The 25,798-nt window shown below is 43.4% G+C and overlaps 1 protein-coding gene across 2 annotated transcripts in view; it reads left to right on the top strand.

The window, feature by feature from the left end:
• The first annotated feature begins 4,882 nt into the window (after window positions 1-4,882).
• The window catches only part of iqsec3a (IQ motif and Sec7 domain ArfGEF 3a), a 104,833-nt gene continuing 83,917 nt past the window's right edge, over window positions 4,883-25,798 (top strand). For both annotated transcript variants that reach the window (XM_084345804.1, XM_084345805.1), the window contains exons 1-2: window positions 4,883-5,692; window positions 25,084-25,164. In XM_084345804.1, the coding sequence (XP_084201930.1) occupies window positions 5,034-5,692; window positions 25,084-25,164 (740 nt within the window). In that variant the 5' untranslated portion in view covers window positions 4,883-5,033. The remainder of the gene's footprint in view (window positions 5,693-25,083; window positions 25,165-25,798) is intronic.

The following is a 25,798-nucleotide window of genomic DNA, read 5'->3' as shown; positions in this document are numbered from 1 at the left end:
AGTGTTGTCGTGCTAACAAACTTAACTTAAGATGGTGAACATTATATCTGCATGTTAGCTTTGACATAAGCATAACAGCATGCTGACATTTAGCCCTGCTCAGCCTCACTACACTCTTACTCTTGTTTATGTTAAAAGATGACCTTTAAAACCCAAAGATGTCCCATAAAGACATTCATGATGGAATTAAAAACCCTTCAAATGTTATATTAAGACAGCTGCATGCTGTGTAAATACCAAAACAATCCTTGTTGCTACTCGGTTGAATCATTTAAAGTCCCGTTTCTTGCCAGATGCTCGTGATGTCAATGACTTCTCGTCTCGGCGGGCACCGCTGCAGTGTCACTAATGAAGTGTAGCGTTGCAAGTAATTCATCTCTACCTGACGTTAATTGCTTTATCGTGTCGTCTGCTCTTATCGCATCTCTTAATGTCATTAATGCTCCAAAGTCCTTGGAAAAAAAATGTCGAATTGCTTTCTCCATTACATCAGGTTTTTAACTTTCCCCTCTCAGATGAACTCGCTCGACTTCTTTGGCATCATTCATTAGCGAAAGACGACAATGATGGCCTCATTTTTTTAGTATCTTCAATTTCTCATTGTGTTTTATTTCTAAAAGTTTTCGTGCCAGCGGGATAGTGATGACACATAAAACATCTATAACCAATGAGTCATTTTAGGGCCTAAAATCTCTCATGTCGTGAGTCAAGTCTGGTGCATGCAACAAGCCATTTATCAGTTTTAATAAGAAGAGCTGCCCCCCAGAAGACCTCAAGAATAGAGCGGTTTGCTTTTACTGCTCATTGTGAAGATGAAGTGAGAAATCTCTCTAAATGCTGCGTGAATGACTTCAAAAAGAAACTTTTCATATATAGGTGCTGAGTGCCGTGGCTATTTTAAACAAAGGCGTGATTGTTTCAACTTGCAAATTTGTGTTTCACTGAATTGCTGCATCGGGTTCACAACACTGCCGTCGGTCTCGATGTGTTACTGTCAACATCAAACACAGCAGAATAATGAGAGAGAAGAATACAGCTGGTCTACTTTCAACTTAGCAACAAACCCGAGATACATCACTCTGGGGAGTGAGCCTATATTGATATAACACAGTTCTGGAGGAGGATCCGAAGATGGGGCAAAACTTCAACGCTGCCAGACAACTTTCAAACTTCTCTCTTTCAGGAGTGGGACATTTGAAATAGGAATCTGAATATCAGTGATCAGTGGCATCGCTCTAGGGACGGCAACATCAGACTGTCAAACTCCTTTGGTCCAGACTCTATTGGAAATATTGGATGGATTGCCATCAAGTCCTGGACAGACATTCATAGTCCCAAGAAGATGAATCCTACTGATTTTGGTGACCATTTGATTTTTGCTCCAGCGCCACCAGCAGGTTGACATTTTGGCATTTCATTGAAATATCTCAACAACTGTGTAATTGATTGACATTAAGTACGGTACAAACATTCATGGTGACCAGAGGAAGTAATTGTAATAACTTTAGTGATCCCCTGACTTTCAACCGCTTTGGTCCAAACTTTAAAGGTCCTTTTTGTGAGAAAAGTTGATTTTTGAGTCTCATTCCTAACTTTGGGTTAGTGACCATCCCAACCTACCATCCCAAAGCATCAGTATTTGATGAGTTGGGAATGTGACTCAAAATCTTTTCTTACAAAAAGGACCTTTAATATCTTTATCTGCAGAATCTATTGGATGGATTGCCATGAAACAATGTTAAGCACATTCAAGGTTCCCAGAGGATGAATCCTACTGACTTTGATGATCCCGTCTTTTGCACTGATGACATCTCCATTAGCCTCAGTTGTACTTGCTACTTAGCAAATGCTAGCATTCTAACATGCCAAACTAAGATAGTGAAAATAGCATATCATGTGTTTTGGCACTGCGTGACGATGTTAGCGGGCTGCCATTAGCATTTACCTCGAGGCAGTACTGTGTCTTAGTCCAGCCCGAGTATTAACATAGTGTTTAGAAGCCTTTAGCTTGATATTATAACCGCCTTGGTGCCAGAAGTGACCATATTTAGAAACAATGGTGGAGCTGGTAAGAATACGCATTGCTACACCTCTAACCTGACTGGATCCATCTGCATAACCAAGGACACAGGAGTTGTTGATCACAAAGTAGCTACGTCCTGCTTTATTGACTACTTGACACTTAATGGGACCATAATTCCCAAATGAAAATCATGTCGTATTGAAGAAGGCTCCAAACTAGCGATTGAGTCCTGCTGTGATGACCAAATTGTAAGTTTAAGACCTTTGCAAACTTGGAAGCGCCGTCCACTCTTGATACCGTCGATGTTACAGCCTCACATCGACTCTTTGTGAAGGGCACTCAAAGTTTTCTGCAGATGCACAGTACCGAGGTAAAAAACTTGATTATTTTATCACACTTCGTGCCCCATCCTTGTCGTTTCTCATCAAGGATGTGTGACCCTCCGAGGCCTCAGACTCCTCTGTGAGGTAATTGGTGTTAAAGGTTGGTTTCGCCACATCCAGCAGCGAGTCCATAATAAGCACGGCTGGACTTTGCAGATGCCACCCCGGCGCCAGAGTCGCTGCTGGCACCTTTTTTTCTCCTGCAAAACTCATTTTTGTCTCGGCCCAGGCATGTGGCGCTGGTCAGGTGCGCGAGTCATTTTTCACTTGGTGCAGCTTGTAAAGCAGCCATATGGAAGGACGGACCCGGCTGCACCCACACACGGCTCGCTACTGTGGTCCACATATTTCACTGTCTCAAGGTCATACGATATTTATATTTCCACTGAGCTGTTTTTAAAAAGTTGCATGAAACTTTGAACAAATCCATTTCTCTTTTTCGTCTCCGTTCTCACAAAAAAACAGCGTTAATCACAGCCTATCATTAATGCCACTCCGGTTCTGGATTGATCTGGCAGAGCGTCCTTTGCTTCATTACACTCTGACACTAATTAACAGTGATTTACTCTGAATGCTGAATGAGGATTTCAATGAGACCCATCTTGAATAAACAATAAGGATTTTTTTAAGAACGTGACATCAGTTTTCCTTCGAGATTATCTTGTCAGCAGAAAGCATTCTGTCCGACACGAACACAAAAGGCCTGGTTGACGTAAAAACTATTTATTTGCCAAATAAGCTAATAAGAAGTAAACTGGATGAAAGTGCAAATCTAAAAAGCATCGCAGCACAGCAACCAGAACAGCCGAGCTCTCTCTCTCTCTCAGTGAGATATCACTCGGGTCGGTATCAGGAGGGATCATCTCTGCAAACCTAAAACCCATTTCCTTTCCGTGCTCTGCCTGCATGCTATCTGTCTGGTTGACTTGCTTTTTATTTCCCTTTTGGTGAAGTCAGAGATACCAAAGCACGGACTGAGGTGCGGCCTCCTTTCGCTTGATCCAATTTGCAAAAAAATCACACTGCTATCTCACCACAAGCCCAAACTTTTAATTTGTCTGCAACGGTGAATGTCAACGTGGAGACCCGACATCTATTCTGTAAAAAAAAAAAAAAAAAAACGATCCGCATTTCATCAAATCATCTTCATACTGTGCTGCTAAGTGAGCAGCATTAGGAGGAAGCTATTACATTCTGCACCACGCCATTATTTTTCCAACCCTGCAGGGCAACATCTCAAAATACAAAGAAAGAGTTCCCGTCCGACACACAAAGACTTCTGTGGGACAAAAAAAAAAAAAAAGAAGCACCACGAGCGATTTTAATCACATCACAGATTCCTACGGAGAGCAAGTCCTGAGCTTTTACTCAGGCGCTGGAGTCACATCTCGAGCACCGAGAGCAAGACTCACCATTTTGGGAAATACCGTATCGGATGAGTCTATATCCCCTGCTGTGATCAAATATTGTTGGGAAATGGAGAGATATTCGACGAAGATGTCAGCTTTTATGATCCCGTGGTCAGGCATGGAGGAGGAGGTGGAGGGCATGACTCAAGCGTGAAACCACTGGATGTTTTTTAACGAGACGTCGGGATGTTTTCCATGTTAGTGGCAACAAATCAGATATTTCTGACGAGGCGTGGGGACAAAAACAGATATTTTTTGGGAGATGTTGGAACAATGTGTTTGTGGCAAAAGAACCAGTCAGTGTGACTCCACAGATTCGGTTTGGAAGATCTTCATTGACTGTTTTACTTTGTTCATATGTGGCTGACCCTGCCATCTTTCTAGCTTCAAACAGTGTTCTGGGGACAGCTGGTTTATTCGGTTATGGAAAAGATAAATATTTCTGAGTTTGTATTATTACTTCATTAATTTGCCTCACAGCAACGAGGTCCTGCATGCTCTATGCTGGTATTCGGGCTTCCTCCCACAGTCCAAAGACATGCACGTGAGGTTAATTGGTTGTTAATCGGTGTAAATGTGAGTGTGAATGGTTATTTGTCCCCCGCCTCTCACCTGATGAGAGTCAAAAAAACATGTAAACACATAGGAAACACATAAATTACAAGATAAAATAGTCAAAGGAGATGTGAAGACGCATTCACAGTTATTTTAGGATTATTTAAGGTTCCTGACCTCTTGCGATTGACAGTTTAGTGACCTGAGCTTGCAGTTGAGCTCAGCTGTGTGGAGCGAGGACACATGTAGAGGCGAACAAGATGAGATAAGAAGCTCCCGGGCTGGAACACACTCCACAAAAACTGTGGATTAAAACATGTGAAACGTGCAGACCAGCCTCACTCTTTCCCCCTGCGTGTTGACATCACAGGTCCACTACAGCTCCGCCTCCGCACACTGATGCTGATCCCCCCCTCCAACCCCCATCCAACCCCACCCCCTGCATCAGCACCATTTCTGGTCGAGAGAGAGGGAGAGAGAGAGAGAGAGAGAGAGAGAGAGAGACTACCCAGCCCCAGCAGAGCGTAGAGGCGTCAGACGGCCGCCAGATCATCCCGGTTACGCACCGTGTTCAGAGGCCTCATCGACGGCTTTGCAGCGCCAGAAAAACAGCTGAAGGAGAAGTGAACACCGCCGGGCACACGGCCACAGCCACAGTCAGTAATGGAGAGCCTGCTGGATAATCCAATGAAAGCCGTTCTTTACCTGAAGGAGCTCACCACCATCGTCCAGAACCAGCAAAGCCTGATCCAGACGCAGCGCCAACGCATCGACGAACTCGAGCGAAAGGTGGAGGACCTGATCGGAGAGAACCGACAGTTGCGGGACCCCCATCAGTACGTCCAGCAGCCCGCTCCACCACCACCGCACCATCACCACCACCACCACCACCACCCCCCGACTCACCGCAGCGCCAGTCCCCAGGCGCCGGCCCACCTCCATCAGCACCCGGGGAGCAACAAAGCCGCGGCTCACCTCGGCCAGCAGGCGCAGCAGCAGCAGCAGCAGCAGCAGCAGCCTCCTCCACCTCAGCAGCAGCAGCAGCAGCAGCTTCATCAGCAGCTTCATCAGCATCAGCAGCAGCAGCAGATTCCCGGTCTATCGGCCCAGCCTCAGCAGCAGCAGCACCAGACCCCTCCTGCGCCTTCCTCCCACCACCCGCAGCAGCTGCAGCTCGTCCCCACCTCGCCGCAGTCACCCAAAGCGAGCCAAGCGAGCCCGGACTCCGCCGAGGAGGACAAGAGGAGCCCCTGCTGCAAGTCTCTGGTTCCGCAGACTCCCACCGCGCTGTGCCGCTCGGTGGGGTTGGCCAGGAAAGCGGAGTAAGTAGCTCCAAGTATCCATCTGAACAGGAAAATATGATTCAGAAACAAACAATCTGCACACCAGTGTGGTTTATTTATGTTTTCCCAGCATGAAAGTGTCTCAGTTTGTTTCACTGGCTTCACCTCCTGTCCCTTAAAGCACACAGTTGCCTTCACTGACCCTAATAAGATGCGTATTTTCGCTGTGTACTTTTTTTTTTTTCTTGTCTAAATATAGATAGAAAACAATGTGACACCCTCAGGGGGCTGTCAGATGTGATGCCGTAACCTGCTATCAACATTTTTAATTAAGAAACGCCACATTTCAGTTAAAAAAAGATGGTGTGAGTGGTGAACGATGCTGCCGGAGCACATGATTTGCCTTTTGATTAACTCCACATCCTCCTGACAAGCTGGGGCTTAATTTTCTGACAGGTAATTCAAGCTCCTCCTGTATTTTCCACATTATTCACTCAGGTTGTTGCCCTGTTTAAATCAATGGCATGCTTAATGGATATTGATTTCGGTTTCAACACTGGTGGTTTGTTAATTCTGCACCAAGGTGGACTTGTCTAAACACTGGGGATGAAGTGTGTTTGGGGAGACTTGCACCAGAACAGGAGTTTGGTTTAACAAGTTTTTTCTTGGATGTGGAACGAGTTCTCTGTTTTTTTAAAGGCTCGGCTCAGGTAGCGTTTTCACAGGGTGACATTTTTAGACACGCTTTTTAAAAACACCCAACTCCTAAAGGCGTTTCACCGACTTGTCAGCACTTCTCGTATGAAAATAAACACCTACCATCCAGGTTCGACTGCAGAGACTGTAACAGCTCGTTCCTCATTAAGGCCCGAGCTGAAAGATGTTGTGCCGAGAGGAACGTATCAGGTGGGAATTAAAGGAAAGACAGAAAGGTATTATGGTTATAAACACACAGTCGACTTTTTGTGTAGACGTGTTGCGAGTCAGTCGTGTTAAACAGAGTCAGAACCATTAAAATTCTGTTTTTCGGTCTGTTTCTGTTCCCAAAAAGAAACGACAGCTGAGATCATTCGTCGACTGAAGGATTGAAAGTATATTATCAGTGACTATTTTCTTAAAAGAGACACTTTTAAAGCAAAAACAGCAGATGGTCCCGAGTTCTGGTTTCTAAATTTTGCTTATTTTCTTCATATTATGTGACACTGACAACATTTTTTGGGTTCAGGGCTGTTGGACGCACTTAAAAAGCTATTTGAAGACAGGAACTTGGACTATAATGGCATTTTTTAGACCAAACGATTAATTCATTAATTGAGAAAATAATTGCTACTATAATAATCGATAGTATAGGGGTTGATAGAAAAAAATTTCTCGAACATCAGGACCTGTTACTTTATATTTTTCTGATGTAAGCATTCATGTATATATACGATACACATTTTCCTAAGATTACACTTCTAAAAATTGTCCTTAGTGACCGTCCTGGTTGATTTAATCAGCATTAACTTTTAAAACTGACTTCAGTACATCTGTTGTTCATATTTTACTGTCTTACATCATTGAATCAAAGTAGATATAATGGCTTTTTTTTTTTTTTTTTTACACTGATGGACTGAAAAAGACCCTTAAAGGTTAAAGCGAAAACATCTCTACATCGATCTGAACTAACAAATTTGAAATACTTGAAACGTCGGAAGTCCATCATCATTTTCTTGATTGGACTGAGCTCATCAAGATTGTTGTTTCGCAGCCATCTTGTGTGAAGCTTTGACTTTGGCTGGAAAAACCAAATCTTTCCAGGAAGTTGCGGACGTCCTTGCAGACGGCATCAGGTTGTATTCTCCACGATTGCATCCTGCTGCATTCATTCACACACAAAGACCTGCTGCACACTCAGTTTCAAACAACCACACGTTAAATCCGCTTTGATAAAACAAGAAATCTACTTCTTATTTTAGCGTCGTCCCGAGTGCTGACTCCTCTTTGCTCGCCAGGACTGTATCAAGGTCACATGAATTGCCTCAGCCAGAGCCGTGACACACACAACACACCGCACTGAGCCCCATCTGTTCCACTCGGCTGCATCTGCATTGTGTTTGTTAATCCAGATTGATTTATCGTGCCATTAAGACATAATTCCTAAAGAGCACAGGTCAGGAATCGTATACGTGGATACTAGAAACAACTGTTTAGATATGGATTCACCCAGACGGGCAGATATGAGTTGTTGAGGGTGATCGTGCACGCTGCCAGTCCTGCAAAGTGATGAGCGAGAGGACATCACACTGTACACTATGTTATCCTTAATGTAAAAGCAGTGATACATGAAAGGCAGGAGACGTGAAGACGCACTGTAATTTCAACTCATGGCGTTGAATGCGGTCAGACAAGATGGTGTATCGCTGTGCTGTCAGAGAGCATGATGCATTTTCTTTAGCGGGTGGATGACAGGGAAAGTGTCCAAAACTTACTAATGAGGGTTGTGTGCTTATGTGTCTGCATATTTATCTACTGTAGTTCAAGCCAGTCGAGATACCTACTAGCTTTCTTTGCCACATTTAAATGAGAAGATCAATGCCACTCTGATGTCTGTGTTACAGTAAATGCAAAGCTACAGCTAGCAGCCGGCTAACTTTGCTAAATCCAAACAAAAACCAAGAAGTTTCGTACAAAGACCTTTGTTTTTGAATGTATTTAACAGGTTTATTAGGGAGTTTAGAGGCGTTAATAGGTAGATTTTGCTACCTGTGGACAGAGCCAAGCTAGCTGCTTCCCCGTTTCCAGCTAAGCTAACCTGGCTGCTAGCGGTAGGCCTTCCTTCATATTTAGCTCACATGAAGGTGGTATTGATCCTCTCGTCTAACTCTCAGCAACAAAGCAATATATTTTACCTCTGCCCTCACAATCTGAAGAAATGGCCTCAATTAGCAGTAACAAACTATGTTAGCTTAGCGTTAGCTGAGTGATGCAGGACTCAGACCTCTGCTTTGATATAGACAAGTATCTGTTCCCTGTCCTTGCGCCTGACTTCATGTCTATGGAAGCTATTATGAGCTTCTGACCTTTTCAGATTGGTCATTGCTAACTTTCTTCCGGTCATTGCTATCCAAGGCCACTTCTTCAGGTCGTCCTTCCATCATTCGATAGTGAAAGTCAGAGGTATAATCCTGTCTATTATCCCATTTAAGGTATGACAGGCTGTGTTCCCACATCATTTATTTCCCTAAACTCTCTCAAGAAAAGGGACGACAGGCCTGTAGCATATGGCAAACTCGCGCAGGAAATGTCACGTCCATAAGTCGTGCAAAATCAGAGGGCCACGAATAATAACATGGATAGGTTCTTGTGTTTATTGGTGAACTGAGCAAACAAGGAAGCAAGTAAACAATTAATCCCTTAATACTGGGATGCACTGGATTTTTCAACTCAACCATCATTCCCCCAGCTCATCTATGTATTTAGTTGATTGAAAGGAAGGCAGAGAAATCCATTTGCAGAGCTTTAAATGAAAAATTAAATGCAGCGAGCTCACATCACGCATTCCTCATCTCTTCTCAGTGGCATAATTTGAAGAATGCAAATCAAGGCAGCCTTCAGCGTTCGAACAGTAAATGCGGTTTAAAAAAAGTTGCTTCTCTGGTACACAAGCTCAAACTTCTCAGACGGGGAGAAAGTGTTGCAGTTGTGTTGCTCAGTCTGAGGAGGATTCTTCAGGGGCTCGTGTGATGTGAGGGAAGCCTTCAGCAATCCCGTCTACTCGTCTTTCTTCCTCCGCTCTCTGTCAACTGCACCTCCCACTCTCAGCTTCCATTGTTTCGGATTCTCATTTTCTCCCAATCGTTGCCTCTAAATGATACCTTTGTCCCCCTCTACCTCATTATTGCCTCTCTCTTCCTTGACTTTCCTTGTCTCTCCTTCATCGAAACTCACTGTGTATTTCTGCATTTCTTCTTCTTCTTCTGTATTGTCCTTCCCTGTAATCAGCAGCCGATGCCTCAGTAGCCGACTGCAGTCTCTCCATCAGTATTCAGTCCCACTCTTTTCCCCATCAGGCTCTCCGACACTTAACCCATCTCCATCTTCTGGTCGAGGCTGGAGCGTTACTTCCACCCTATCCTGGTGGCGAGCGTGGAGGCACGTGAATGTCAGATAGGCAGCAATCCTGTCGCCTGAGGTGGAAGTCCCAGGGTTCTCATATAGCTCCAGGTGGTTCTCTGCTGCCTCCCACACACTCCCACCGCAGATATATTAAGCTCTTGCTCTTACACACAAAACACTCGCTAATGCACACAAACCCCCCCCAACATGCCACACGCCACCTGGCAGCATGTTTTTTCCACATTGGCTGCGACTCTCCCCCTGCGCCCGCCATGCCCTCGTTTTCATCCCATTGGCCTCGTGTCAGCGCAGACTGTGTGCCATCTCGTATGCCACCTCCCCTGTCTCTTTCAGGGATAAACTGGATGTACAGATAGCGCTTAGAGAAAGGGGAGTTCGGCACACACACGAGCTCTCACACATACATATATTACGGAGTAACCCTGCTGAGAGCCTGCTGGATGCTGCTGTCTCTCCTTGTTCTTGTGCTCTTAGATCAATGAGCCAGGAGTTTTCGCCCGCATAGGCTCAACCAGCTAAGCAAACCCCACGGTGCCACTCCAGCCTTATTCTCCAGGTGATATATCCTCATCTTATAGTCAAACTATCTTTTATCTCATTGTAAATCTTAAGCATTTTCAACACAAAGTTAAACCCTTAACCCTAACGTTAGCTAACACGCAACAGGAAGCTGTGTCAACTGTGTACGAAAGAAAAGTTAGCATTTTACAGCTTACAATTTACTGGGTATTAAAACAAAAACTAGCTAATCTTGTTGTTAGACATACTGCCAAGTTATAGTGACTGTTTGTTTACTGTACACAAAGCTATTGACTTTAATTCTTGCTAGCATAACGTTAGCTTTAAGGCTAATGGCTGAGCCAAATGGTTCAATGAGCTTGAAAAAAGGAAAGCAATGTCTGTGGTTAGTTCTATTTACTGGAGCAATGAACATGGCACAAGAACCTCATGGTATTGTAATGATTGTTAGTCAAACCCTGAGGTGTTGACAAGAGAGTTATTGCTCATGAAAACCTTTATATTTTGACCACCAAATGCAATAAAATAGAAATTAATTGTGGTATAAGCAGGATAATGCCCTCTGAGTTGTCCCTGATGAGGAATACGTGGAACACTGGCCTTTAAGTCCATTGATTCCCAATAATGGGCACCTCATTGAGCATCCCTTACGTAATGTTGTTAGGATGAATTTGTTAGCAAATTAAGTTGCTTACTTAGACATCTGGGAGACACAGAACAATATTAGCATCCATTTAGTGCCTTGTTTTTGGCATCCAGATGAGATATTGCCAGATATTCCCTCTTTTTTTGCTCTGTTTTTGGTCTCCACCATCTCCCAACCTCACCCGCTTGTCGCTAACTTCGTCGGCCTCCATTTATAAGTAGCTTCTAGCTGAAACCTGTCTGTCGCCACTGCCTCTCTGCATGTTTGTCTCGATTAAGAGAGGAGAAGATGGGCGGATGATGAATGCAAAGAGTTAAAATGGACATATCAGTTCGCGCTATATTCTCTTGCTCTCTCGCTGACCTCCTTTCACTCCCTTCCTGCTACCATTTCTTGAGTTGGTACCGCCTCTCATGCTCTTTTACTTCGCTTCCCCCTCCCCTCGGTCTGAATGGGAATCACGTCTGCTCAGTTATGACAGGGTGGCTCGGCTCGGCTGCTGCTGGAATCCAAATCATGAATATCACATTTGGTGCGTAGTGCTTTTAAATTGCTTCATTTCTCGGAGGACGTGGCTGCCGGGTGATTCCTTACTCCCTCGTAGAATATTAGCTGTTTTCATGCACAAGTTGAGCAAAGACACTCCCAATTGTCGGTAATCCAGCCGTGTGTGTTCATGTGTGTGTGTGTGTTTGGTTTTAAAAGGACAAGAGAGGCTCTGTTGTAAGGGGATATATGGGATCGTTTTCTGTCTTTTTCATTTATGTGGTGGGTTTATGGTAATCAAGGATGTAACTTGCTTAGCTTTGCGTTCCTGTAGACCTCTAAGGTGTTGGTGTGATCCAATTTAGTCAACATACAACCACTGCTAGGTACACAGCATAAATAAATGAGTTTGCTCAACACGGTGTGTTTAAAATTGCAGTAACCTGAGTGTGTTTTTCAAAGGACTTTGGCCAGAAGCACAGGAAGACAATTCAGGATTATGCCCATAGACTTGATAAAAGGTGCAATATGTAAGAGTTGGCCAGCTGTAGTCATACAACAAAACAAATAGGGGTCCCCAGAGCAACAGCTAACTGCTGCTAACTGTAGCTGCTGTTAGCTAGTACGCTTGGTTAGCAGTGCATCTAGTGGTCTTGACTGGGAGCTCTGAGCAATAGAGGAGTGTTTGTGTTTACACTGTAGCACAGGAGCTACATGAGCTAGCTGGTTAGCTAACTTCAAAAGATATCTCTGCAACACAATACATAGATTTATGTATTGTCATATTGTCACAATCATCATGTAAAAGCTGTTATTTCTTCACATGCTGTTGATCAATTTGTTTTATTTTTTGAATGATTTCAACTAAAATTCTTACATATTGCACCTTTAAAGGGGCTTTACAGGGAATTTACATGTATAAATCACTCAATCTGCTCACAGATAGCAACAGTAGCTAACGTTAGTTTGGTAATATAAAGTCAGTTTACGTAAACAAACAACTGGCTTCAGGAACAACACAGAACAGAGTCTTAGACAATCGCTAAATCAAAAGTCACAAATGATCTCTTGATCACGTTGTTATACTCTGAGCAGATCCTTGACCTACATCTTTGTGAATCCCGTGCAAACACTATCCCTTTTACAGTCTTCATGCACAAATAGAAAGACAATACTTGTCACTTCGAGCCAGCAGCTCATGATTGATGGTATATTTTGGCTGCCTTGCTCAAAACCAGACGGGAAGATTACGGAGAATGTAGCGAAAAGGTAAATACTGTCGCAACGAAAACAGAATGACAGACAGGCTAAATAATTAGACAGATTAAAGAATAGGACAGGGATAGAATAATTTAATACTGATTAGCCCCACAGGGCTGAAGAGTCCAAATGTTGTCCCACTTTCCTCATAACTTGGCTAAAATGCAAAGCAGTTTCTTTTTTCCGTGGTCCTCTGCCTCTTTGATTGCCGCTCAATCAAAGTGACGAAGTTTGGCTCGACCGTCGTTTTTTTCTTTTAAACATGGCGCCCAACTGGCAGTCCTCCGTCACTTAGGCAACATGCCCGTCTCGCTGAGAGACAGACGAGTCATCCTCGCCCTTGACACTTCCAGATGCCTCAGATGACATCATCTTTTATATGTAAATACTGCGCTCCCACATTTACGGCTGTGCATTGAATACGTTAGTCATTTCACGCTGTCTGCACGGTGAGTCGCCTCCTTCATGGTCGGAGGTAAATTATTCACACATCAGGATTGATGCATTTCGATTCTTCTGCATGCAAATGAACAGTACGACTAATGAGCAATCAAGAGTGTGTGTGACATTAGTATGCAGTCTCCGTATTTCAGAGTTGTGGTTGCAAATGGATGAGACATCAGTGTTGTCATCTGGCATCAGTCAATCTGACGGCGTAATATAAGCAGACAATTTGATTAAACAATCAGAACTGTCTGCAGATCATAGTTTTATCATTATTACAAAACAATAATAACATAAAAGAAAATACAATGACATATTTCAAGAAGCTGGCTTCTTTGTCAGCAGCTTACCAACAATACAGTTTAATAACAGCACAGCTTTCATTGTGGAGGGAAGAAAACAGTGATAGCATGTGGAGGTGATAAGTGTAGCACTTGATAATACACCCTCGTATCACACTCTGTAATGTATCGCAGCCAGTTTTATCTCTCAACACACAATGTGCTATTAGCTGGCTGCTGACGTATGTTGTGTTGCAATACAACAAATGTGTTGACCAACGCTAACAGATGTCTTAAAACAAGGCGCTATCTTAACACTCTCCAGTGTTTGTCCTTATAGGATGGAGGGATTTCTCAAGGGCAGATGACGCTGTGGCACGACTCTCATTGGTCAGTGAGCTAATGACCTCTGTAGCTGAGGGAAAAGGGATCTTTGAGAGAAGGAACCATGTGCAGTTATGGAAAAATGTCCCCCCCAGCTGTCGCAGAGATTTCACCTCCTGAGAGCTTAGCGCTGAAAATCCCTCAACAGACAATCCTAATTGTTTTTGGACAATGTGTACCAGTGTGTGTCTGTGTGTGCGTGTGTGGTGTGTGTGAGCCCAACAATGGTTAAATGATGGCCTTGTGTTAGTGGCTTCAACAAACAGCTCTTCGCTTTATAGCTGCTCGAGCTAACAGTAACATTGTGACGTCACAGATTCATAGGACTGCAACTTAGTTGCTTGAGCTAACGTGATGTTAGCTTCGCAGGCTGAAAGGACAGCCTCAAGCCTGCACTTTAGCAGTTTGTGCTAACTTCAATGCTAGTGTCCTAGTTTGAAGGAGCATTGTTTCACTTACAGTCCCAAATCTGCACTTTAAGCTGCTTGAGCTAATTTTAACATTAGCTTCACAGAATGACACCACACTTTGGCTGCTTGAGCTAGCTTAAATGTGAGCTTTACAGATGGACAGGACTACAATTTAGCAGCTTGAACTAATATTACTGTTAGCTTCACAGACTGACAGCAAAGACAGCTTTTCATACCCAAATCTGCACTTTAGCTGCTCTATTTCAGTTTTGATATAAAAATGATGTGTTGTTCATGTAACAACAACAAGGTTTATGTATTATTCACAGTTTAAGGTTAACATATTGCTTTTCACCGGCAGTGTTGGTATGCGATGCTTTAACTCAGTATTATTGGGGCTCAGTTGTTGGCCATCGCTCTCTATCCAACCTAATCTCCATGTCGGCTGTTGCATTGTATACTCCAACAAACACACCCCATGCACAGGCACACTCTTGCCCTTGGGAAATGTCAAGTATGGTTAACTTTACGACCCAGAGTAATGTTCAAAGCCATCCACCTAAGGCCGCGAGGCATCGGAGAGCTGATCGGAACAGGCACGGCATGTCCAATCGACTTTCCTGGTCTTTTCAGCGCATCATACAAAGCCTCAACCAAAGGATGGACTATGATTTATTGTAGTAACAGGGGAAACATCCATTTGGCTGCTAATTTACACCGACGGCTGATCATTTATTTTCATTCATACTCACGTGTAATTACTTGTCCTTCCTTTCATACATATATGTCACTAAAAATACTTACTCGTGTGCTCTCCTGCCGTTTTTGTTGTGTAATATCATAGAGGATGCTTTGCTACCTTGCATTAAATGCTCGGTTGAGTGCAGAATCTGAAAAAAAAACATAGTAGATTGTCTTCACATTTAGATATAACCATAAAAAGCATCTTGGCCTTCCCTTGCACTGTGGTTATATCATCAACGCCCCGTCTGTCAACCCCTACCAGGATTACATCATCAGGTACGCAGTGCCAGGGGGGAGGAGCTAATGGCCCTAGCAGTGATGTCATCAGAGATTTTTTTAAACCTAAAAAGAGGCAACATGGGCAAGACATGAACACTGAGTGAGTCATACGTGTGGGAACTGAACTTACTGTATGTGGATGATGTGGTGAAAATAAGCTTTTCTTTTCTTTTCCTGTCATGACGTCTCCCCCATCATCTGCCCACATCTCTTCCTTCAACACCATCAGTTTCCATCTCCTTGAACGGACAAATGAAAAGAGTGTAACGCAAAATGTAAAAGCTGCTGTTGCTGATCTGGTTGATGGGATTCTCCTCATCAGTCCAAGCCCCGGCTGATGTATGACAACCCTGTCAGTTTGATAGCTGTCAAGCATCAGCGTGAAGCGTGGAAAATATCTGTAAAAACTTGACCCACTGCCAAGTGTTCGGCAGATGGCCCCACAGCAACACAGTGTAGCGTGATGCTCGATACGAGCTGATAAAACTGCTCAATAGTGGAGGCACCAGCTGGAAATCAGATGAAAACAGTAGGAAAAACTTCTGCTTTCATGGGAAAACGCACGACTAGATTTTGAAATCCATTTCTGGTGTTTTCTTCACAATGATGGCAACACATTTCCATCCTGTAAAAATGTCTTCATGACTAATGCACAAGAGCATTAACATATATACATTTTCTAACCCTGCATCCTCGTCTTATCTGATAAATTCTGCCACCGAGTCCTGGTGGGCTCGAGTTAAACTCCTCCAGCAATTCAGAGATGCACAACATTAACTTTTGCACCATTCTTCTCTGTAGTAAAATTTTAGTGGCTTTATATTTCACCTCCAGTCAAATCCAGTCATAATTAACACATTGTGGAAGTTGGTATCAGCATTTCCACCAACATAGAGACTGAAAGTCTGACTGAAGTGACTGACTTTCTTTCATTCTCTGTTATGGTTTTTTGAGCCTAGGGAGCTTTGCGGCTAGCTAGTTACGTATCTGTAAGAGTTATGGATTCAGACGTCTGGCGCCAGCTCCCATCGACGCTTTGTATTACTGTACGAATAAACAGCACGTGTACACATTTCTTATTGGTGGTTAACAGCTTTAAGCTACTTGTTAATGCTGTAAAATAGCTTTTTCAATTGATAATGTCAGCTAAAACTGAGGCTATTAGCAATAGTTGCTAACTTGGTTACACTGAGTAACCCAACAAGTTGCCTGTAAGTTGCATTTTAACTTAGTGTGAGAATAATTTCAGCTTGAGTAGCTACGTAACATTGATGTTTGCAGGCTAACGTAGCATTTATCTTTGATGGCTGGAGGTAACTATTGAAACAAACAATAAATCCTGCTCAATTTAGGGTCTTGAAGTAAATTATCCGACAAAAAAGTCTATAATCTTTCAAGCTAACAATATTTGTAGCTCAAGCTGCTAAAGTTCAGATTCAAGGCTTCGAAACAGTCCGTCTTGTGAGCGCTTGAAGCTAACGTTACGGTATCTCAAACAGCTAAAGTGCAGTCCTGTCCTGTCTGTGGTGCTATAACGTTAATGTTAGCTCAGGCAGCTATAAGTGAAGAGCTGACAACACTTGTGTAGCTAGCTAACAAAGTCACTACAATTCATGGCTGAATTAGCTGGAATTAAGGCACTATGCCAAAATCTTTAAGCTACATGTTGACGAAAAAAGATTCTGCAGCTCATACGGTGGTTAGCAAAATTAGCTAAAATCAAGGCTACAATTTAGTTTGTTACACTGAATAACCCAACATGTACTTGCGTAAAAGTCACATTTTAAATCAGTATGAAAATCGTTTCAGTTGGAGTAGCCTAGCTAGCTAATGATGTTGGTGAGCTAACTCTTCATTTCTATTGTTTGTGACGAAAGGAAGCTTCCCAGGGTGTTTCTCTGCCCTAAAAAAAACAGATATCCGCAATAATACTGCAATACTTTGGTTAAAGAACAACATACTCACACAAAATTGTCCAGTAGAAATGAATCGAGGTCAGTGTCGGTCTTGAACGCCTTCAGCTGACGTAGATCTCTCTGGAAAGTGAGCGGTAAGAAGTGGTTCAGTCCTTCTCTGCTTGTTTTCGTGCTTCGTCAAAAAAATTCTCTTTCAAGTCGTATTGAAGGGAGATCAACAGTTGGGACTTGAGTTGAAGAAGGGTGTAAAATGTTGAGCCTAGAAAGAGCTCCTTTGATTTCGAAGAGATGATATCAAAACTTGACATTTACATTTGATATTTGAGATATTTTAGCGTCTTCACAGAACTTGTATCACTGCTTAAAATATCACAAAAATCAACGACACATACTGTTGATAGTTAAGTTGCCACCAGCTTAAATGTTATAGCCTCACACGGATCCCAAAAGGTGTTCATGCAGACGTGACGCAGCAGTGAAATGGTCTCGTATGTGCCATCAAGTTGCTGCAGGGGGAATCAAGTAGGCCACCAAGTGTAAGTAAAGCTCAAGTGTTGCAGCTTTCCTGGCACTGGCACCGTCAGGAGTTTTTAAAGGATTGAATACAAGGACAAAATGTTTTCTCTTCCTCCATTGTTTGCTTCCCTCTTGGGAAAAGTGGTCTTGCTCTCTTGTCCGTCTCCGGCTCGCTCGCAGAAGGCGAGCTAAGCCGCTTGGGATGGCCCGCGCTGACGTAGACCTTTTGAAGGAAGCTTTTTTTTTTTAATTCACTGTGCGTGTGAATGAACTGATACAGGCATTCAGGACCGAATGTGCAGCTGCGTGTGTGTTTGTGTGTATTGCAATGCTCGTACGAGAGACGTCTGATGTAGTTCAAGGATACGTTTACATCATTTTAACCTCGTGCAGACGGGCACGCGGCACTGTGACGCTCTGGGTATGCATTTAAATTTGATCCCTCCCCAGAAAGCTTAACACACTTCCAGCCTGTAAAACATAGTGATAAACTAGCACTTACAGCGACAGCCAATTTGCCAAATGGAAGTGAAGTATTACAAAAACATTCGAGTGTCTTTTTTTTGATTTAACATTATGAGAGAGCTCTTAGTAACACCGCCGTGAGGAGAGCATACAGTATATGAGCAATACTAAGGATTGTGACGATGTCTTGTTCTCTCTCCTTTAAAACCTTTTCTAGGTGTGAAACATGCATGACTGACGTTAATTTGCTGAGGATGTGCAGTATTTTAACCCAGCTTACTATCAGTATATCAACATGCTCTCACTTTTAACTTGCTGATTGGTCGATGAGACTTTAAAGCTTCAAAATGTGACGCTCATCCTACAACTCAAGTAGTTTTTGCACGTGAAGGGCTCCGCAGCAAGTTAGCAATAATAAGTAGTAAGTAGGTCGTATGAAAGTTAAAGCTTAATGACAAAAAGTTCACATATTATGACATAGTGTGACTTTTGTACTGTTGTTAACACCGTGACGTGGTTGGGGTTTGGTCAGGTTTAATCTCCTAAACTACTTGTTTAGATTTAGAAAGAGATCATACTTTGGGTTTAAATTACTACATTCAGTCCCTTTTTAAGTGACTCAGTGACTCGCTTCACATAATGTAGGTCATTTAAGTACGTCACTCACAGAGTTTTAAGTTATGTAGATACGTTATCTTACTTATGTAACATAACTTTAGACATCTAGGCTACAAACAGGATGTGAACCCGGTCTTGAGGGGGAAAGTCTGATGTATCACCCATCCAACCACCTCCAGCCAACAGGGTTACTAACAGTGATATATATATATATATATATATGATTTTCTTTCTCTTTCTCTTAATTTGACTTTGACCTTGAATCTGAAATTCATTCATTCGAAAACAGCTGCATCAAAACAAACATGGAAATGAAATAATGGCAACAAACACAATAAAAACCCTTCATAAGCAAGCAGTTATGCTTCAGCCGTACCTCTGCTGTAAATGTGTTTGCTTCAAGGTCGACTGTATTTGTATTTACCAGGTTTGGCCTTCAGAGGCAGCATCCAATACTAAACATGATTTTATTTCAATGAGCGAACATGTTCACAGCTATTTTTTCCTCCCCCTGACCGCCAAGGAAATGGTCTGTGAAAACTAATCCATCAATTACTGCGAGCTTTGATCCCCTCCCCCCTCTCTTCCTCTTCCTCTCTCTCTCCGTCCCAAGCTTGAAATCGTATCCCTTCGCTGTGCACAGATCTTTTTTTTTTCCGCCTTGAGCCGAGTTGAATCAGCCGGAGAGCTATTGACACAGTAAAGCTGAATTCAACACAAGGAGGAGCGCATCGACAAACACATTAGACGCGAGAAGTTAAAACAAAATACAATGAAACCGTGGTGTGAAGATTACACTCTTCTCTCAAACAGACCCAGTGTGCGGAAGAGCTTATAAAAGCTTATAGATTTTTTTTTTATAGGTGGTATTATGGGGAGTTTAGACCATGAGGGGGAGCTGAGTCAGTGGTGTGGAAGATCAGAAAGCAGGTCATGCGAGTTCAGTTTAATCTTCGGCGACCCACGTCGATCGGAAAAAGCACGCGCTGTTCGAGGGAAGAGTTCACGACGATGTCGGAGAAACGTTAGCCCGACTGTGATCGTTCACGTGGAAAGATTAATTAGGTGATCGTAGCTCCGAGTCCTGTTTTCTAGCGCGAACAGATGCACGAGAGGTGACTTTTGTCGGGTATCTCTGCAGCACAGCGGTGCCCTCATAAACCAAAATTGTTTCTAAAATGCTTGCAAGCTGTTTTTTTTTAGCGGGGAGATGGAGGTGATAGTAAAAAACTGAGCAGACTGATGGCAAAAATAATGGAGGGAGAAAAAAAAATGTGAGAAGCCAGAGATCAAAGCAGAGAAAAAGGACAGATGGTTAAGATGAATCAAAAATGAAGGTGCTTTAAAAGATAAAAGGAGTTCATTCTCCACAATAGAGCTACTTTCCTGCGAGGGGATACGGTTAAATCGATCAAATGTAACTATACTATTTTATTTATGACAGCGTTTGGCTGAGTGTGGATATATGTCAGTGTCTGAAAGTGTCTTATCATTGGAGGCGACTGACCCCTGTGCACGCTTCACCCGCCAATAATATCCATTGATTAAATTTAAAATGAGCCCTGCGTTTTTTTCCATCAAGCAAAGGACGACTCAGCAGGTTTGGAAGTGTCTTGACATAATGCCGTCTTTATTCATAAATACTGTGAATCTGTCTGCGGCGAAAAGCAGAGGCCACGTCCAAGTAAGATGCGAAGATAACAATAAATGTTGCCGTAGAATAAATACTGACCCTTTTTACGAAGAAATACGTAGTTTTATCCATGGTAACGGTGCGATTTGATTGGTCACCTGTCACCTTAACCTCCGGAAACATCAGACGATACGTCAGAGAGTGAGATGAATAAGATTTTAAAACATTAACTCGTTCGACAGCAACTCCCATGACCCCATGCTACTTGTGTCTTTTGTTTTCTTTTGATTGAGAGACCTGTAGTCGCAAAACATGACCATCATGACGATTGTTACCACTCTCATATCTGCGTGCTAAATATGGAGCTTCAGGGAGCGTTAGCCTGTTAGCTTAGCATCAGACACCATCACCGTGGGGATGGCAACTAGCTTGTTAAATGAGTGACTTTTTAGAGGTGACGGGTTGGTGGATCATGGTTACTTCCAGGACAGAGCTATGGTAGCTGTTTTCTCCTGTTTCCAGACTTTATGCTAAGCTAATCTGCTGGCTATAGCCCCATAATTTAGTGTACAGTCATAAAATGGCATCGATCCTCTCATCTCAACTCCTGGCAATGTTACTATTCAAAGAAACTGGTTGTGTGACTGTATAAAAATCCATTCCAGCCGAAAGACCATAAATATTTTCCATTTTAAAGTCGTCACGTTTATATTTATGTCGTGTCCTGAATAATCCCTGCTTTGACTCACGGCTCGGTGCTGATTCACAGCCTTTACAAGATTTGCGTGCTGTAAATCTCCGTCAAAGTAAGAATCGCAGCGCTTGTACAGCTGATTCTCGTCCTTTACCTCCGATGTTTTTACACCTTGTCCTGCAGAAAACACGCCCTTTATCTGTGTGAACAAGTGGCTCTACAGCCTCCGACGCTCGTGCTAATCTGTGTCCCCTCAGAGACCGCCTTGTGTTCTCGACCTATTAGAAATGGCCGCAGCGGTGTCATGGTCGTTAAGGCGATCACAATTAGAGGAGGCATTAACAATGGGAATTAATTAGCTGTCATACCCTCCCTGTAGTGTCTGCTATTGTTGCTGTCAAATACCCCCCAACCTCCCTTTTAAGGGTCTTTCTCTCTGTTTCTGACGAGGCTAAAAATGCCTACTTCAGAAGGGACCCTGTGTGTCGTGTGATAAACTATTGCAGTTTCAGAGGACTGAGCAGATTGAAGTGCTGCTGAGGTGAACCTGCAGTCACGCTTGTGAAGGAGGGATATAAGAAGACATGCAGGTCTTCTTGTTTTCTCTGCCCTCTCCCAGGGGAAAGGGGAAAGAGACGAGGCCTACAGGGCAGAAGATAAAAAGGCAACGGAGGGGCTGATAAAGGATGGAGGGGGTGGTGGCTGCTGCTGCCGGGAGTATTACCCTCGCTTTCTCATCTTTACGTCTCACCTCTCGGCTCTCCGTCCTTCTCCGTGTCCCGAGTCCAGGGAGAGGACGTATGGGACGTTTTACCGACCACATCTTCTGACAGCAAGAGTAATTGAGCGAATTCCTCTCCTTGCATAACACACCGTGCCTGTAGGACCCAGAATAGGGGGATGGGGAGTCGTAAAGAGTGATGGAAAATCGGTGTAGGAGAAGAGAGGAGAGGACAGGAGAGGAGAGGGGGGAAGGGAAGATAGTGAGGAATGTGATGGATGAAGCCTGGGAGTCAAGAACGTGAGCGGCCAGGTTGAAGGAGAGGACGTACCAATGGAGGCAGGGAAGCAGATGCACTCACGGCGCTCTCACATGCACATTAAAGTTTGATATCCTCGCTCTCTCCTCGCTATATTTCAGTATCAGCCTTCACCTGTGACTGTTTATCTACAGTGAAAGAGGAGAACATGATTTGAAGGTAGACTCGGTGCTTTCACCAGCCTGGATCGTCCTTTTTTTAGCTGCCAAAAGAGGACATGTTTTGAAACGTTGCCATTAGTTTTAGCAGTATTTCTGTTAAATGTGCATAAAAACGGTTTGCTCCACAGTCAGTTACTGGAAGTGGAAAGCTCTAACCCTTCAGTGATTCAACAACAACAAAAAAAACAACAGAAATTCAAGTTCATTACTAAGTTTGGTTTCTGAATCCTGTCCCGAGTGAACCATCTTCCCCGACAAATCAATAAAGGATCTCTGGTGATAATTATCAGTTCAGTTCTTCCCCCACGAGTAAACCCTCTTCTCAAGGAAATCAACAAAGGATCTTCACCTTCAAGGTGTCAGAGTAACGTCTTAACCAGTTGTTTATCACAGGATACTTTGTGTATCCTCAACGAATCTCCCGCCACGCAAAGGATTGTGGGTCAGAAAAGCCAGAAATGCATGCTGCGAAATGTAAAAACATGCAGACGGACATCCGGCTATTTTTGACATGCGTTGTTTTGAAACACACAAACTCTTTCTCTGGCTAAATAAAGATAGTAGTTTGGTTACTGCAGCGACGCAGAGCATTTTTTAATTGGGAACCTCAACCGTCCTCTTCCTTTGTCTCTGTCCACGGTGCCGGCACATCCACTCTCACTGTGAGTCTCTCTCCGTGGTGCTGAAGCACTCAGAACCAGAGCCTCTTTCTGTCTATCTCCTTGGTGATCAAACACTCAAAAACCCTTCACATCCACTGTCTGGTTCTCTCTTTATATCATTTTGCAGATCAACTGAACACAGACAAAAACATACATCAAAAGCAAAGCGTTGTAAATGTGGCCTTTTCACTTCATCTGCAGCTTTTATACACTTTCTTCTTCCAAATCCGAGAATATGAGACACTGTTCACCTCTCTACTTTTAAGACAACAGGCACTTCACATCGATATCATCTAGTTAACGGTGACCTTTAGTGTGTTGACTCGCCTTATTGTGTTCTCATGCTAAAACTCCTGAGGGTTTGTTCTTTTAACCGCCCAGACTCAGCCCGAGGACCGCCACCTGTTCACGAGGAGGTCCGTGCCTCGTAAGATTTGATCATTAGCATAATCGACACCCATAAAAATTTCCATATAATGTTCCCTATTCCTGTTCCACATCATTTGTCGGCAGTATTCATTTAGGAAACGTTACCGAACAGTAAAAGAAAGATGACTTTCAACACTGCAGAACTTTTTAGTCCTGCTTTTGGAAATCAGCAGTCAACCGAGCATAGAAATGCTGTGCTTTCCTTCAACGTCTTCTACCGCAGTACTTCAAATGGCAAAATAAAGAGAAATGCAGTCGCTGGAAACATCTTAAAGCTCATTTAATGCTGCCATACGTCCGTTTCAAACGCTTTAACCGTCACTGCCCACATACTTCCAGGCATCCTTCACGCCGGCGTGGAGGTTAAGCAACACAACCACTAGATTTTAGATGTTTAAAACCTCTCGCCAGCTCACGTAACCTCTCCTCGAAGAGCTCCGCCATTTTTAAAACGTTGAGGCTTTACTGACTTGTTTTCTGATGTGTAGGACTGTTACATAATGCCTTGAGGTGTTGTTACTGACAATCTGGCAGCCATCAGTGACAGCTGTGACTATTTGAGAATGTGAAAGACATCTGGCTGCACCGAGGTCCACAACACTGTCGATGGCTCAAATCGAGGCAGCGTTTCTCGTCTGATTGTCAACCCAACCGTCACTGGGCCGGCGTTTTAATGCAAGGGTAATCCACGTATAAATAAACTCTGTAGCAACATTGTGTCTGGGTGGAGTGAGTGTTGAAAGAGAATCGCTCCAAAACATGGACTCGGAAATGGGAAGATATTGTATTTTGTGGCCGTGGCTGGGTAAGACAAGTCTTTCCTTGATCGATGATCAAAAAAGAAGTTGTGTCTGGGGGATCACAGAAGTAGGCTGACGAAAACCAGAAGGCCCGAGGCGAGAGAAAGTCAAAAACAAAGACAAGGGGTCAAACAGAGAGGGAAAAGCTACAGCTATGAGGTGCAGCAGGGTGTTGACTCTGATGGATAAAGTACAACAATGAGAGGTCGTTTCACCCGGTCGGTTAGCTGAAAATAAACAAAATCAATTGTACATATTTCTAGATTGTGACACAAATTCTGGGTGTTGATATATTTATTGCCCTTTAAGGATTAAATGCCAGGAAAGGCCAATATTTGACAATTTGTGATGTCCATTGCCAGCATTTCTTTTAAAAATTCTCCCTTTCTGCAATAAATGCACATGACAGCTATGATATCGTTAACAATAGGGATAAGACTGTGGATAAGGAAGATAAAATATGGGTGTGGTTATGCTACAAAATCAAGATTGAGGTATGGAAAGATTGGTTAAGGTTAATCAAAAGGAAAAGTTTATTGAAATTCATGAGCAGAGGGACACACTTCTGTCTTAGCGAGCAAACGTAGTGAGCTGTACATACTAACGTCTGCAGTTTATGTTGGAGCAAACACACACAGTTGAATCCACTCCTCACCACTTTAACTAGCTGTTTTTGTGTGTTTTTGAGAGGGTAGAAGAAGAAGAAAGAGCCGTCCTAACCCTTTTGTAGTGTCTCGCTTCAGCTCCATGAACAACATGTGGAGAGAGATCCAGAGCTTGACGGGGCGGCTGCTGTGTGCAGCCTCTGAGCTGTTCACGGGTTCAGCAAACGGTCAAAACCAGAAGATACGACCTGACTTTTACCTTTAAGTACATAATGTTTTTACTCATCCTGTTATTCTGTGTCTTCTCTTCTTCACACAGCAACCAAACGGTGCTCCACCAGTTCTGCTGCCCGGCCCCGGAGGCCCCTGAGGGGGAGACCTCTACCGCCTGTGTCCCCAGGTAAGACGACTGCATCCTTGTAACATCTGCACAAATATTTCTTTTTTTACTTTGAACAATTTGATTTTTATTTTCTGTAAATGATTGCAGCCACTTACCATGCATCCTGTTAGTAGTAGCAGTGCTGCAGTAGCTACTTTAGGCAACACAACTACCCCAGCAGTGTTCATCTACGTTGAAGTGGTTGTAAATGCTTTCGGTTTGATCTGAACTTCCTCCCCCTCCGTGATGTCGATGAGCCCCATGAGAGGACTTGTGTTACATCAGCTTGGGTTTTGGGTCTCTCGTTGAGGCTGCGAGATTGTTTTTTTCTGAGTGGATCTGAGACAGATGGGGGTGCGATTTGTCTTTTTCCAGAGAGCTTTAGCGCCGTGTTTGTCAGGCTATCGAGACGAATCCGCTAGAACAACAGGCGTAATATCCAAATCAATCATATCAAGATCCTATTTCCTGGACAGTGGTCAAGTCCTTGGTGGAGCTTTGTATAATTGGAAAAACATTACATTGAGTTTAGCGAGCAAAGCAGGGATGATAACGCCGTTATCTTTTAATGTCAGATCGGCACGCTGCAGCGATCGAGCTGATGCTGCCAGTTGGAAATCCAGCTGTTGCACAAACACTTGTGTGCAACTCT

The sequence above is a fragment of the Pagrus pagrus genome (genome assembly GCF_965226575.1).
Source record: "Pagrus pagrus genome assembly, chromosome: 23".
Taxonomy (NCBI): domain Eukaryota; kingdom Metazoa; phylum Chordata; class Actinopteri; order Spariformes; family Sparidae; genus Pagrus; species Pagrus pagrus.
This window is presented reverse-complemented; position numbering and strand designations above follow the sequence as displayed.